Below are 14,019 nucleotides of genomic sequence, written 5' to 3'. Positions count from 1 at the left end.
GAGAAGAAAACAACAGGGCATTAGAGGACCTTTCAGAATAATTATAATTGAGGGAAATAGGAGAGGTATAGCACAGCTGCAGCTCATATTCCCCTCAGCATTATGGTGCACCAGTGCTCAGTTTTCCCAGAGCTTTGGAGGTAAGCATACCTGGGTTCAAATTCATCCTCTTTGGTGTGGTTGGAGGGGAGGGAGCAGGAAAGAAATGAGGTTGAAGAAGTAGGGCCCAGATCACAGAAGACTTGGTAAGCCCTGTAGGAGTGGCACCAACAGTCTGGCCAGGCCTGCTCTTTTAGCAGTGCTCTAGAGCATTACACTGTGCTGATGACTGTCTCTGGTAATCTGGGGTGCCTGTGTCAGCCATGTAAGAAAATGATCACCCAGATTGAATGAGTGTCCCTTATGTTTTCTGTCCCATAGGAATTAAAACTGCTATTTTGGTTGGTGGAATGTCCACGCAGAAACAGCAGAGGATGCTGAGCCGTTGTCCTGAGATTGTGGTTGCCACTCCAGGCCGGCTGTGGGAATTAATTAAAGAAAAGCATTATCATTTGAGGAACCTTCGGCAGCTCAGGTAATAGATGGTACTTCTCTTTTCCCCCTCACTGCCTTTTCTGAAATGAGCTTCAGGTGACATGGTGTGTGCAATGCCTTCTTCCCATTGCAGAATGCCATGGTGTGGTATCATCCAGACCCTGGCCTTTAGAAAGCCAAGAGTGCATGAGGGAGAGTAGTTGAGGCCCCGATGTGGTGGTGGTAGTGGTGTGTGTGTGTGTGTGTAGGATGAGAGTAGGGTGTGCTGTAGATGATTCCTCTTAACCTGTGTGTGTGTGTGTGTGTGTGTGTGTGTGTAGGATGAGAGTATGGTGTGCTGTAGATGATTCCTCTTAACCTGCCAAGAGTGCATGAGGAAGAGTAGTTGAGGCCCCGATGTGGTGGTGGTAGTGGTGTGTGTGTGTGTGTAGGATGAGAGTAGGGTGTGCTGTAGATGATTCCTCTTAACCTGCTACTGACTGATGATATGGGTCTCTCTGGATCTGCAGGTGCCTGGTGGTGGATGAGGCTGACCGGATGGTTGAGAAAGGTCATTTTGCTGAGCTCTCACAGTTGCTAGAGATGCTCAATGACTCCCAATACAACCCAAAGAGACAAACGCTTGTTTTTTCTGCCACGCTCACCCTGGTACATCAGGCTCCTGCTCGAATCCTTCATAAGAAGCACACCAAGAAAATGGACAAAACAGCCAAACTTGACCTTCTTATGCAGAAAATTGGCATGAGGGGCAAGCCCAAGGTCATTGACCTCACAAGGAATGAGGCCACGGTGGAGACGCTAACAGAGACCAAGATCCATTGTGAGACTGATGAGAAAGACTTCTACTTGTACTACTTCCTGATGCAGTATCCAGGCCGCAGCTTAGTGTTTGCCAACAGCATCTCCTGCATCAAACGCCTCTCTGGGCTCCTCAAAGTCCTTGATATCATGCCCTTGACCCTACATGCCTGTATGCACCAGAAGCAGAGGCTCAGAAACCTGGAGCAGTTTGCCCGTCTGGAAGAGTAAGTTAGGACTGTCCCCAGAGGCTTAACCTCTAGTTAGTTACTGGGGTAAAAGGGGTCAGGGTGGTGGAGAAATGGTAGAAAAGCCACCTTCTGTCATAGGGGCCTTATCTCAGTAGTAGGTAGCCTTTTTTTTTTTTTGCACAGCATTTGGCAAGGTTACTCTTTTAGTGGATTTGGTTGCTGTTAAATGCCATACAGAAGCTTCAATACTAATGAATATGGGTGACAATACATAATATTGAATATATAGACAATAGATTAGGTCCTATGCTGGCACTTCAGATTCAGAATCACATTCAGTTACTCTCCTAACATCCTTAAGAGGAAGCAGAATAGATTCATGGTTAAGAGCACAGATCCTGGAACCAGAATGCCTGAAATCAAATCCTAGCTGTGTTACTCCTTAGGTGGTCAAGTTATTTAACTTCTCTGTAATTTAATTTTCTCATTTTTGGGATAATAATAGAACCCATTATAGGGTTGTTATGAAGATTAAGTGATTGTAAATTCATGCGTGTAAAGTATTTAGAACAGTCTCTAGCATATAGTTTATGTATATTGCTCAATGTTAGCTTTAATAATTTCTTCTTCTATTACTACTTATTACCATTATCACTATTCTCATTTATAGATGAAGAAATGAGGTCTAGAAAAGCCGATCAGTCTGCCCAAGGTTTCTGTGCCTGGAAGTGGTAGAACGAGGCCTCAGACAAGCCTGTTGGACCTCAGGACCCATGCTGTGTCTTATTCCTGATGTCTTTGTCCATCTGCCTTTGGACCAGGCTGATGCTCAGGGAATGGGGTCCAGATTGGGCCTGTCAAGACGAGGGCCTGGGAAGTTGAGGCAGACTATAAAGTGTCCTTTGCTAGTGTTTTGTCAGGTCACAGGGTAGTTAGTTTTTAGAACAAGTGTTTGATTTACTTGTTTTAAAAAATTGGTAAGTAGTATCAGTGGTTTACTGAGATTAGCTTAGAACAAAGCTTGGCAAACTATAGCCCTCATGCCAAATCTTCTTCCTTGCTACCTTTTTTTTTCCTTTTTGCGATGGAGTCTTGCTGTGTTGCCCAGGTTAGACTTGAACTCACGGACTCAAACAATCCCACCTTAGCATCCTAAGTAGCTAGGACTACCAATGCATGCCATCACACCTGGCTGCCGCCTGTTTTTTTAGTAGATGTTTTACTGGAACACAGCAAGACCCATTTATGTATTGTCAGTATCTGCTTTTGCGACAGAGTTGAATAGTTGCCATGGAGACTTATGTTGTTCACAAAGCTGGAAATGCTCTCTGGCTCTTTACAGAAAAAGTTTGCTGATCTTGACCCAGAGCAGTAGTTTAATGTTTTACAAACTAGGATTTGCATTGCGTTTCCCGGCCTCAGCTCAGAAATGCAGGGAGTGAGGATCCTGAAGGGCCAGAATCTTATGTTTTGAAGCACCTCAAGTACTTTTGACTTTCCATGAACCACACATTGAGAAACATCATCCAACACATTTATCAAGTGATTACAATGAACCAGAGGTTGTTTCTATGTGGTGGTTATACAGCAGTGAGTAATGCAAAGTCCCTGCTCTCATGGAGCTTACATTCTAGTAGAGCGAGATAATAAATTGCAAAGTAAGTCCATAGTGTACCAAGTGATCCTAAGAAGTAAGTCGAGCAAGGGTTGGAGAAAAGAGATTGGGTATGTGTGGTCAGGGAGGCTTCTCTGATGAAGTGAAAATTGAGCAGAGAGCTGAAGAAAGTAATAAAGTGAGTCATATGGATATTTGAGGCAAGACCCTTTAAGGCCTAAGGAGTAACAAGTGCAAAGGCTTGGAGGTGAGAGCATGCTTGGTTTGTTTGGGGAAGAACAAGGAAGTCTGTGCCACTGGGAGGAAGTGAGAGGGTGATGGGATAGGAGGTCACTGACCCAGAATATGTATGGCCTCATTTAACTCACTGGAGGAAGTTTTTTTATCATTGCAGAGTATGGCATGTTAGTTGGAGTCAGTGAGTCCCAAATTTGGATCCAGACTCCACAACTGAATAGCCATGTACATACCTTGGGAAGTTAATCTCTCGGAGCCTCAGTTTTTTTGCAAAAGGGTATAGAAGTGATATCTTACAGAGTATTGGTAAGGACTGTAATGTTTAGGATGCTCAGCAGTTGGTAAGAATTTGATTAAAGATAGCTGTTAGTTATTATTAATAAGCTTTCTCTCTCTACCCCAGCTGTGTTCTCTTGGCAACAGATGTGGCAGCTCGGGGTCTGGATATTCCTAAAGTCCAGCATGTCATCCATTACCAGGTAGGGGCATCTGAAAATGTATATGCATCTGCCTGCATTGAATCGGGAAATTTTAAGGCAAAGGTTGGGGGAGGGAGGAGGAATTGTTGGTTCTAAAGCTCTTGCATCAGAGAATACCACTGGCATCGAGTGCCCACTACTCCCACTTTTTGGAACACTGCTGAGATTTGGTTTCCAGAAAACCTTGCTTTGTCTGATGTCAAGCAACCCTTCTCTCCAAGCTACTTGATATTGTCAGGTTAGAGTCTTAGTTTTTTCTGTGAAATGGGCATAAGTTAAGCTTGTAATTGGTTACCCTGATGTAGAGAAGTATGAATAGAAGAGTGTGGTAGTTTAGATCTCTCTGGGCTCAAATCCCAGCTGTGTAACCTTGAACAAGTCATGTAATCTCTCTGTATCTCAGTTTTCTCATGTGTTAAATGGCAGTGAGTACCTGCTTCTTAGGGTTCTTGAGGTAAAATAAGTTACTAAGTATAAAGAGCTTAAGAAGCCACCTGGCACATTGTAAGCACTTACTCATGTTAACTGCCATTGATAGTAGCAGTAATATTAATTTGTGCATCTAGTGAATATCAGCATAAAGCTGTGGTTAGGAGTATGGGCACCGGAACCAGACTGCCAGGCTTTGAATCCCCAGTCTGCTGCTTCATAGTTGGTTAGCGTTAGGCAAGTTATTTAGTACCTCTGGTTTCAGTGTCATCGTTTGTAAACTGGAAGTAACAATGCTAGCTACCCCATAGGGTTATCCTGAGAATTAAATTGAGCTGATGCTCATGAAGCCGGTAGCACAGTGTAAGTACTCAATAAATGGTAGCTGTTATGGCATTATTATTTTTTCTCTTTAATTCCTCTTTGTGCTTTTAAAAATCTTTTAGGCTGCTGTTTCAGTGAAACAACAAACTCAAAGTGCTTTTTCCCATTCTCTCACTTCACAACAACAATCAACACAGAAGACTTCTGTAACCAAACGTGTGGGCATTTTTCACCACATATCAAGCAGTAGCCTCCAGCTGGGTGTCCTCTTATTTAGTTTCATTTTCTGATGCTGTCTTCCTGGAGATGGCCTCAGATCCCACAAGATGTCCCTCCTCCCCGTGACCAGTCTATAAGTCGGGGCCTCTGGAACTTCTGACCAACCAGCTTCAAGTTGGGGTTCCTTTGACCCCCCTCTTTGGGTTCAATTAATTTGCTACAGCAGCTCTCAGAACTAAAACACATTACCAGTTTATTATAGAGGATATTAGAAAGAATATAGATGGGGAGATGTATAGGCTGAGGTATAGGGGAAGGAGCATGGAGTTGCCATGCCCCTCCTGGGTACCCCACCCTCCAGGAATGTCCACATATTCAGCTTATTCAAAAGTTCTCCAAAGTCTGTCCTTTTGGGATATTTATGGAGACTTCATTGGGTAAGATTATTAATTAAACCATTGGCCTTTGGGAAGTAGCACTGAAAGTCCCAACCTTCTAATCCCGCCTTGGCCTTTCTGGTGACCAGCCCCCATCCTGAAACTACCTAGGGGGCTATCAGCCATCGGTCAGTAGTTTGTCATTAGCTTACAAAAAGACATTACTTTTGAGATTCCTTTGCCAGGAAACAGGATGAAGAGAAAAACATATCTCAGTGTATCACAGGTGCTAATTTTGGTTTAGCAAATCTCTATAGTCTTCCCTTTTTTGGGGAAGGAGTTGGGTCAACCTTTGTGGAGTCAAGATGAATCAAATACACTCCCAGCCCCTAAGAAGTATTGGATCCAGCAGAGGAGGTGAGATGACCACAGCCATAATTTAAGGCAGAAGGTATTAGAAAATTACCAAATACAATGGAAGAGAGGTAACTTCTAGTTTGGGAGGTTGGAAAGTACTTTTTAAAAGATGCCTGGCATTTAAGGGTGGAGAGGATTTGGACATGTAGAGCCATTAAAGGAAGGAGCAAAGAAATGGGCAGTGTTCAGGGGCACTTGGCTCAGAGTGAAAAGAGGGGATGTGTTGGGAAAGGAATAGTTGCTGAGGCTGGAGGGGTAAGTTGGAGGCAAGTCACTAAAGGCCCTGAGTGTCAGGTTGAAGAGTTGGGCCTTTATCTTATAAGTAAAGAATGGCAAATCTCATTTCTAGAGCTCTTATGAACAGTTCATAGTGGCTGCTTAAAGTATTATATTGAAAAGAATACCTAGTTGTTATCTGGGCCCAGTGGAGAAGACTGTTGTGCTTGATTAATGGTGTGTGCCAGGGGCTCAGTGGGTGTGTCAGCAACCATGCCACATTATCTATGGATAATAAATATATAGAAATGTAACCCAGGGATTAACATGGTCTGTGGAGCTGGGCTGCTTAAATCCTGGATAAGAAGTGACTGCTGTGGTCTGGCTACATGGTCTTGAGGACCTGAACTAGGTTGAGGGGCATGGGAGGGGAGAGCCTACACAGTGAATGGGCTAAACCTGGGAACATTTTGAATGTGGGACTAAGAGAGGTGGGCTAGGTTGCTCTACAATGCTGCAGAAGTTTCTACCTGCCTGGCTGGGAGGTAGGAGGGTCCGGTTTGGAGATGTGGCCCTGAGGAGAGGACCAGTGTTTGGCAGTGGCCATGTATTGATCTCCCAGTTCTTCCTGTGGCAGGTCCCACGTACCTCGGAGATTTATGTCCACCGAAGTGGTCGAACTGCTCGAGCTGCCAGTGAAGGTCTCAGCCTGATGCTCATTGGGCCTGAGGATGTGATCAACTTTAAGAAGATTTACAAAACCCTCAAGAAAGATGAGGACATCCCGCTATTCCCCGTGCAGACAAAATACATGGACGTGGTCAAGGTAGAAAGCAAAGTTAAAACCCCAGTGTTAATGAAGGGATTGGGCTGCTCTTTTGCAGAGCACCTTGCTGTGGGACTGGCAGCAAAACCCTTGAAAACTAAGGAATGGTTCTGCCAACAGCTGAACAAGGAGACTTGTAGAAAGGATTGAGAGCAACATACCTGGGAAAAGAGAAAAGGGGAGTGACTGAAGGTGTGAGGCATTTTCTCCCTGAACCATTTCTTCCTTGTCTGGCCCTGAAGTCCCCCTTGCTCACCGGACAGTGCAGTGGTCATGTCTGCCTGGATATCCTGTCAGAGGGTTGTAGACAGTGTGGTTAGCATTTCTTGCTGAGGCAGATGCTACAGGTTTGGCACATCCCTGGAGCAGGTGCCAGTAAATTCTGTCTTTTGGGTTTTAACTCAGCAGGCATTCCCCAAGTAGGTGCTGCTTACCGTGGGACACTGTATTAGTGACCAAAGTGGGGTGAGTTCTCCTTCCCAGAGGTTTGCCAGCTGTGAATAAAGTTCAGATACAATGGAGCAGTGTGGAATTACTGGGCATATGGTTACATTGGGAGGAGAAGAGGTTCTGTCCCAGCTTCCTGCTGGCAAGGATGTGGAAGGGTACAGAGGAGGTGGAATTCCAGGAATTGAGGGAGCAAAAGCATGGCACAGTTCAAGGAATGTTGGCTTCTCTGGCTCAAAAGGAATATTAGCTGTTTGGGGAAATAGGGTGGAGATAAGGCTGGAAAAGTGGAAATCACAGAGAATTCCCATTAGTAAGGAGGAATAGGAGCCACCCAGGCTTCCCGTGATTCCTTTAACCACATCACAAGATCCTTCTCATTTTGCCTCTGCAGTGCAGCCCCAAAACCCCCTAGAGGGAGAGTTGGAATGTTTTATCTTAGCTCAGCTGTGGAAGCGAGCTGTGGCATCTGTGTAAAGAGTTCAGTTGGGTTACCTATAGGTTGGCAGTCGAACCAGTAAGGGTTTTCAAAGGATGTGGCTGTTGAGGTTGATTGTTGGGAAAGCTAGCGGTTGTGTTTAGATGTGTACACACAGACGGGTAATGGTTGCCCACTGGGCTTTTATCAGGAAACAAAACAAATGCGTTTCAATAGGAACTGAACTGCATCTCACCACTGATCTCAAGAGCTTTTTATTTATTTATGTGTTTATTTATTATTATTATTATTATTATTATTATTATTTGAGACAGAGCTTCACTCATGTTGCCCAGGCTGGAGTGCAATGGCACAATCTCGGCTCACCACAACCTTCTCCTGAGTTCAAGCGATTCTCCTGCCTCAGCCTCCCGAGTAGCTGGGATTACAGGCATGTGCCACCATGCCAAGCTAATTTTGTATTTTTAGTAGAGATGGGGTTTCTCCATGTTGGTCAGGCTGGTCTCAAACTGCTGACCTCAGGTGATCTGCCCGCCTTGGCCTCCCAAAGTGCTGGGATTACAGGTATGAGCCACCATGCCTGGCTCAAGAGCTTTTTAAAAACACTACTTGCTGGGCATGGTGGCTCACGCCTGTAATCCCAGCACTTTGGGAGGCTGAGGTGGAAAGATCACTTGAGCCCAGGAGTTCAAGACCAGCCTAGACAACACAGTGAGACCCTGTCTTTACAAAAAATAAAAATAAAAATAAAAAAATTAAATGAAAATAGCTAGGCATGGTGGTGCCTCCCAGCTGCTTGGGATGGGAGGCTGAGGTGGGAGATCACTTGATCCAAGGAGGTTGAGGCTGCAGTGAGCCATGATCGTGCCACTGCTCTCCAGCCTGGGCAGCAGAGTGATACCTGCCTTAAACACACAACCACAACTCAAGTGAGACTTTGCTTCCCAGAGGCCTGAACTCTGTTCCAGATGAGTATTTTCTGTTACTTCCCCCCAGGAGCGAATCCGTTTAGCTCGACAGATTGAGAAATCTGAGTATCGGAACTTCCAGGCTTGCCTGCACAACTCTTGGATTGAGCAGGCAGCAGCTGCCCTGGAGATTGAGCTGGAAGAAGACATGTATAAGGGTAAGCCCTTGGGTGGGACGGGAATTGAGGAAGTTGAAATCTCTCTTTAACTTTTGCCTTGTTGGAACCATCTCTACTACTGTGGATCTTGTCAGAATCAGCAAGACGTCCTTCCCCCCTCTTTGCTAACAGGCCCTAGTCCCAGATGAGCCTACTGGCCTCGGTCAGTCTTTGTTTCCTTTGTCTCTGTCTTGTGCCCTCAGCTGCCTCCTCTTACATGGACAGGCAGTGGAGTACAGTGAGGAAGGGAGCAGGCTCTCTGGCCAGGCTGCCTGTGTTAGAATGCCGGCTCCTTGCCTTAACTATGTTACTGAGTCAAGTTATTTAACCTCTGTTGTGTCTCAGCTTTCTCCGCCATAAAATGGAAGTAGTCAACTACCTACTTCATGGGATTGTTGTGAAGACTGATTGAGTTAAAAAATGTTAAGTGCTTGTGGCATTGCCTGGCAAATAGAAAGTACTACATTTTAAGTTACTTGTCATTATGGTTCCTACTACACCTGCCTTCCAAGCTGACAAAGCACTTCCATGCCATTATCTCATTTGATCTTCTCCACTCTCATGACATGAACACAGCAGGAAGTACTCTCTTTTTACATATGGGAACTAGATACAGCAGAGGCACTTTTTGCAGGGCAACAGCTCTGTCACAAGGCATTTCCTGAGCTGCTACTCTGTATGTGACCAGAGGCTGAGGCTTCAGTGATGAGTCTGCTCGTTCCCTGCTCGAGAAAGCTCCTGAGTCTTAAGAAGTGGTAGAACCAAATCTAGAACTCCATGCTCCTTCCACACCACCAAGGATGCGGCTCAGCAGAGATGTTGACACCTCGGTGCCCAAGTCAGCAAATTCAGAGACAGACTAACTGCTCTCTGCTCAGCATGGAAGCCAGGAGCCAAACCAGTGGGCTTGGTGACAGTGAGCTGGTCCTCCTGGTGGCTCAGGGTTGGGGCTTGGGCCCGGCTTCCCTTCCTGAAGACAGGCTGAGGTAGAACCCTTTGTCTCTTCCAGCCTCTCCATGTGCAGTCACAGCACTGGTGGCAAGGCACAGGACAGCTGGGCTACAAAGAAGCATTCAGTGTCTCCTGGTGGGGGGCAGTGGGTGGTTGTACTTGTGAAGTCACCAAACCCCAGCTGGGCAGTAAGTGGGTGGGTCATAGGAAGAAAAATGATCTTCAGTCAGGAGACTTGGGTTCTGGGCTCTGTCTGACGGCTGGCTCTGTGATGTGAGCCAGGTGACTTCTCTAAGCCTGAATTGCCTCATCTATAAACATAATTCCAGCCTTGGAGGATTTTTATGAAGTAAAAGGACAGAGCGGTCCTGCGTATCCCCGGCAAATGGTTAGAGGTTATCCATTTACAGCCCCTGCCCCTGCCAAGCCACCACTGGCTTCTTCAGAGAACTTTTGAACCTTGCCTCCCTAAAGTAGTTCTAAAACATTTTTCATTGTGTTATCCATCAAGGGAAACAAAATGTTTCTACAAACCATAGTAAATAGAATCTTTTTTGTATTGTGTTTCAAGGAGGAAAAGCTGACCAGCAAGAAGAGCGTCGGAGACAAAAGCAGATGAAGGTTCTGAAGAAGGAGCTGCGCCACCTGCTCTCCCAGCCGCTGTTTACGGAGAGCCAGAAAACCAAGTATCCCACTCAGTCTGGCAAGCCGCCCCTGCTTGTGTCTGCCCCAAGTAAGAGCGAGTCTGCTTTAAGCTGTCTCTCCAAGCAGCAGAAGAAGAAGACAAAGAAGCCAAAGGAGCCGCAGCCGGAACAGCCACAGCCAAGTACAAGTGCAAATTAACTGCCCTGGTCAAGTGTGTTAGTGACTGCACATTGCTCTCTGTTCTCTGGCTATTTGCAAAACCTCTCCCACCCTTGTGTTTCACTCCACCATCAACCCCAGGTAAAAACGTCTCCCTCTCTTCTACTCACACCCATAGCAGGAGAGACCTCATGCAGATTTGCATTGTTTTGGAGTAAGAATTCTATGCAGCAGCTTAATTTTTCTGTATTGCAGTGTTTATAGGCTTCTTGTGTGTTCAACTTGATTTCATAAATTAAAAACAATGGTCGGAGCCATTGTGTCATCCTGAATTTTTTTTTTTTTTTTTTTTTTTTTTTAGCTATAAGGTGGTTGGGGGCGTGGTGTCGTTTGTTTCATTATTAACTTAGTGATTCTCCTGGGCCAGCACAGTGCTAAGCCCTTGAAAAGACAGGAATAGTGTCAGGCCTCTGGCTGCAGGCCAAGATTGGACAGTGTGGATAGAGCAAGAGGCTGGAATGTTCAAGAGGCACATGTTCCTGCTTTACCCAGAGCAGCACCCTAATAGCTCCTTAGTTCTCTCCCAAATTCTTGGCTATTGTCTGAGCCACTGTGGGAGGTGGGCAGGGATGAGGTTGCTGTCTTCAGGCTTCCCTCACATCACAGAGTCAACAGTAACAGTCACAGGTCTGACGTGTGAAGCCCTCAGGATCTAGCCCCAGCCTTGTCTCCACTCCCCTCCTCTGTGACAGAGCAGGCTCCTGCCCACAGTTCCATGCACCCCTTCTCTTGTCCTGAGCCTTTGTGCAGAATAGGCTTTTCCATCGGTCTGGATTGCCTTTTGGTCTTCTCCATTCCAGAGCACTGCTATGGATCCTTTAGTCCTGAGCCTCTAAGGGGGGGGGCAGTGCTTCTCCTGGGGCTCCCTTAGTATCCCATGCTTACCCTCTTCATAGCACTTGCCATGCTGTGTTCCCTTAGCTGAGCTCCTTGGGAGAAGAGGAACTCAAGGCTTGGTCAGCCTGGTATAAATGTGTGCCCAGAGAACTAGGGACTTCCTGGTGCTGCCCCAGCTTTGTCTGCATCAGTGTAGGTGAGTATCCACAACTCCCACAACCATGGGAGAAGCCCAGATTTCTGCATAACTGTCTGGCTTCCAAACAGGTATTTATCGGGGCACAATACAATACAGCTGTTTAGTTCAAGGGGTGCTAGGGAATTGAAGAGGATACACAAATGGACCAAGATACCCCAAGATCTAAGTAGTCGCCTCTCTCGCCTCATAGTTGGCACTTTTATCTAATTAGCATTTAGTCTTGAAGGTCCTGAGAAATAATTTTTTTTTTTTTTTTTTGGAGACAGGGTCTTGCTCTGTTGCCCAGGTTGGAGTGCAGTGGCACAGTCACAGCTCACTGCAACCTCACACTCCTGGGCCCAGACAGTACTCCTGCCTCAGCCTCCCAAGTAGCTGGGACTACAGGCACACACCACCATACCTGGCTGATTTTTTTTTTTTTTGGAGAGATGGGGTCTCACTATGTTGCTTAGGCTGGTCTCAAAACTCCTGCCCTCAAGTGATCCTCCTGCCTCAGCATCCCAAAGTGCTGGGATTACAAGTGTGAGCTATTGTGCCCATCTATAAGTCTTAATAGTGTTTTTTGTACTTGAGCATATAGACACCCAGTGATTGAGACTTGCCCAGCGCCACACAGCAGCCAAGTGGCAGAGGTGGGATTAGTATCTTCCTTCTGGGCCCAGGACAAGTTCAGAAAACTACTTCAGTCTCAGAAGTGTTGCCAAGGAGTGACCTCCCATCCCCCAGTGTCACCAGTGACCTGGATAGGAGGGGAAAGTGCCCCTGTCTGTGAGGTCAGCTCCTGACTAACAGCTATCAGAGAATGACAGGGAGACTCCGTTTTCCAAATGATGCAGTGGAGGTCAGTGGGGTTAGGAAGCAGGCTCAATATCCCCCAATAGTACCTGAGCCGTGGGAGTGTAGCCACTTGTCACAAGCCAAACATAGATCCTGATGACTGTCAGTGTCCTGCCCTAGCCTTCTAACAGCAAATTCTTTTCCTTTTTTTGGTGGAGGAGCTAATAAGTAGACAGGCTTTAAAAGACAGGAGCAGCCTTCCAAGCAGTGCTACTCTCACCTGGTAAGGTGAAGTCAATGGGCAGAGCTTCCTGAGTGTCCTGGATCTGCCATTAAACAAGGAATATCCCTCCCCAGCTAATCTACTCAACACATAAGCACCACGGAAAAGCAGAGTTCTTGGCTGCATGCCAGGAACCCGGTATTAAGCCAGAACAAAAGTAGTTATGGAAACCATTTTAATGCTAGGAGAATGTTTTTACTTACTGCCCAGGGAAGCTGTAGGGCTTGGCCTACATCCCGCAGGGCCTGGGGCCCCTGAAAGTCACTCACTGAGTCACAGCCCCCTCCCCACTCCCGTGTCTGCTCAGGATGGCGATGCGTTGGGCTCCTAGACTCTGTCTAATGGTTCCCCTGACACTCCTGCTTGGGAAGCCACAGAGTCACTGCCAAGGTGACATGCTTCCCCATCTGCAGTGCCCTATGCTTCCTGTCGGGAAGGACAGGTTGGGGAACATCCCTTTGTAGAGCCTATACGATGAGTGTCAGGTATAATAGCTGTTTTCACACAAGGAATCTCATTCCATTTTAGCCAATAACCCAGTGATACATAGGTATTGTCACCATTTCACAAACTTTGGAATTGGGGTTCAGGGAAGTGAAGTTGGCCAAGATCATACAGCTAGTAAGTGGCAATGGTGAGGTTTGAACCCTGGCATTCTGGCTCCAGAGATCTCATTTGTGCTTAAAATAGAAACCCAGTCAAAAGCAGGGACTGTGCTCTTTCTGTTGCTAATTGTTCCCATTGATTTATAAAGTTTCCTTTGGAGAGAAAGTATCATAATAAACGTGCAGTTGTAAAAACAAGCTCTCAAAACAACTCTCCTTCCAGCTTTTGGTCTGGAGAGAGATGGCTCTGTGGGGTGAGGGTAGAGAATTATCCAGGAAGTGTGACTGCCAGGGTGACTGGCTGCTGTGGACAAGCAAGGTAACATCGACAGATGACTAGATTTTAATAAGCTGCCAAAGCCTGCCACACCTTTTCATCTACTGTGTTTTCCCTTTGAGACAGAGATCTGAGAGGGAATGTAGGGGGAACAAGGGCAATGTTTCGGATTTGGCTGATAGGTTTTTGCAAAAAGGGGAAAAGCAGAGGGTAAGACCATGAAAGTAACTTGGCCTGCCTCTGCCAGAGCTTGAGTGTCCTGATTCTGAAGTGATAGAATAGATTCTTTCCTGGGAAGAGGGCCCCTGTGAGTTTCTGGGGGGCTCTGTGACCTGGAAGCACAGCACAGGCAAGTCTCCCAGAGGGAATTTCTCCAGCCAGTCTGCCAAACAGCTCTGCTTCTGAGGTTACCACACAAGCCACAGATACAGAGACATAGCAGCCAGTGAGGCTTCTGCTGTGCTTGAGAGCCTAGCTGGAAGGCCCAGAGCCCACCTGACAGCCCCTCAGAACAGCCAAGGTGTCATCCAGGCCATGTGTGTGTCTGTTCAC

The 14,019-nt window shown here is 46.4% G+C and overlaps 1 protein-coding gene across 1 annotated transcript in view; it reads left to right on the top strand.

Annotated features, from left to right (window-relative positions):
• The window catches only part of DDX24 (DEAD-box helicase 24), a 29,580-nt gene extending 18,838 nt beyond the window's left edge, over positions 1–10,742 (top strand). The window contains exons 4-9 of the mRNA XM_007987681.3: positions 421–574; positions 1,044–1,559; positions 3,779–3,854; positions 6,474–6,662; positions 8,545–8,674; positions 10,197–10,742. Coding sequence (XP_007985872.3) covers positions 421–574; positions 1,044–1,559; positions 3,779–3,854; positions 6,474–6,662; positions 8,545–8,674; positions 10,197–10,468 — 1,337 coding nt within the window. The 3' untranslated portion in view covers positions 10,469–10,742. The remainder of the gene's footprint in view (positions 1–420; positions 575–1,043; positions 1,560–3,778; positions 3,855–6,473; positions 6,663–8,544; positions 8,675–10,196) is intronic.
• The last annotated feature ends 3,277 nt before the right edge of the window (positions 10,743–14,019 follow it).

The sequence above is a fragment of the Chlorocebus sabaeus genome, chromosome 24 (genome assembly GCF_047675955.1).
Source record: "Chlorocebus sabaeus isolate Y175 chromosome 24, mChlSab1.0.hap1, whole genome shotgun sequence".
Lineage (NCBI taxonomy): Eukaryota > Metazoa > Chordata > Mammalia > Primates > Cercopithecidae > Chlorocebus > Chlorocebus sabaeus.
This window is presented reverse-complemented; position numbering and strand designations above follow the sequence as displayed.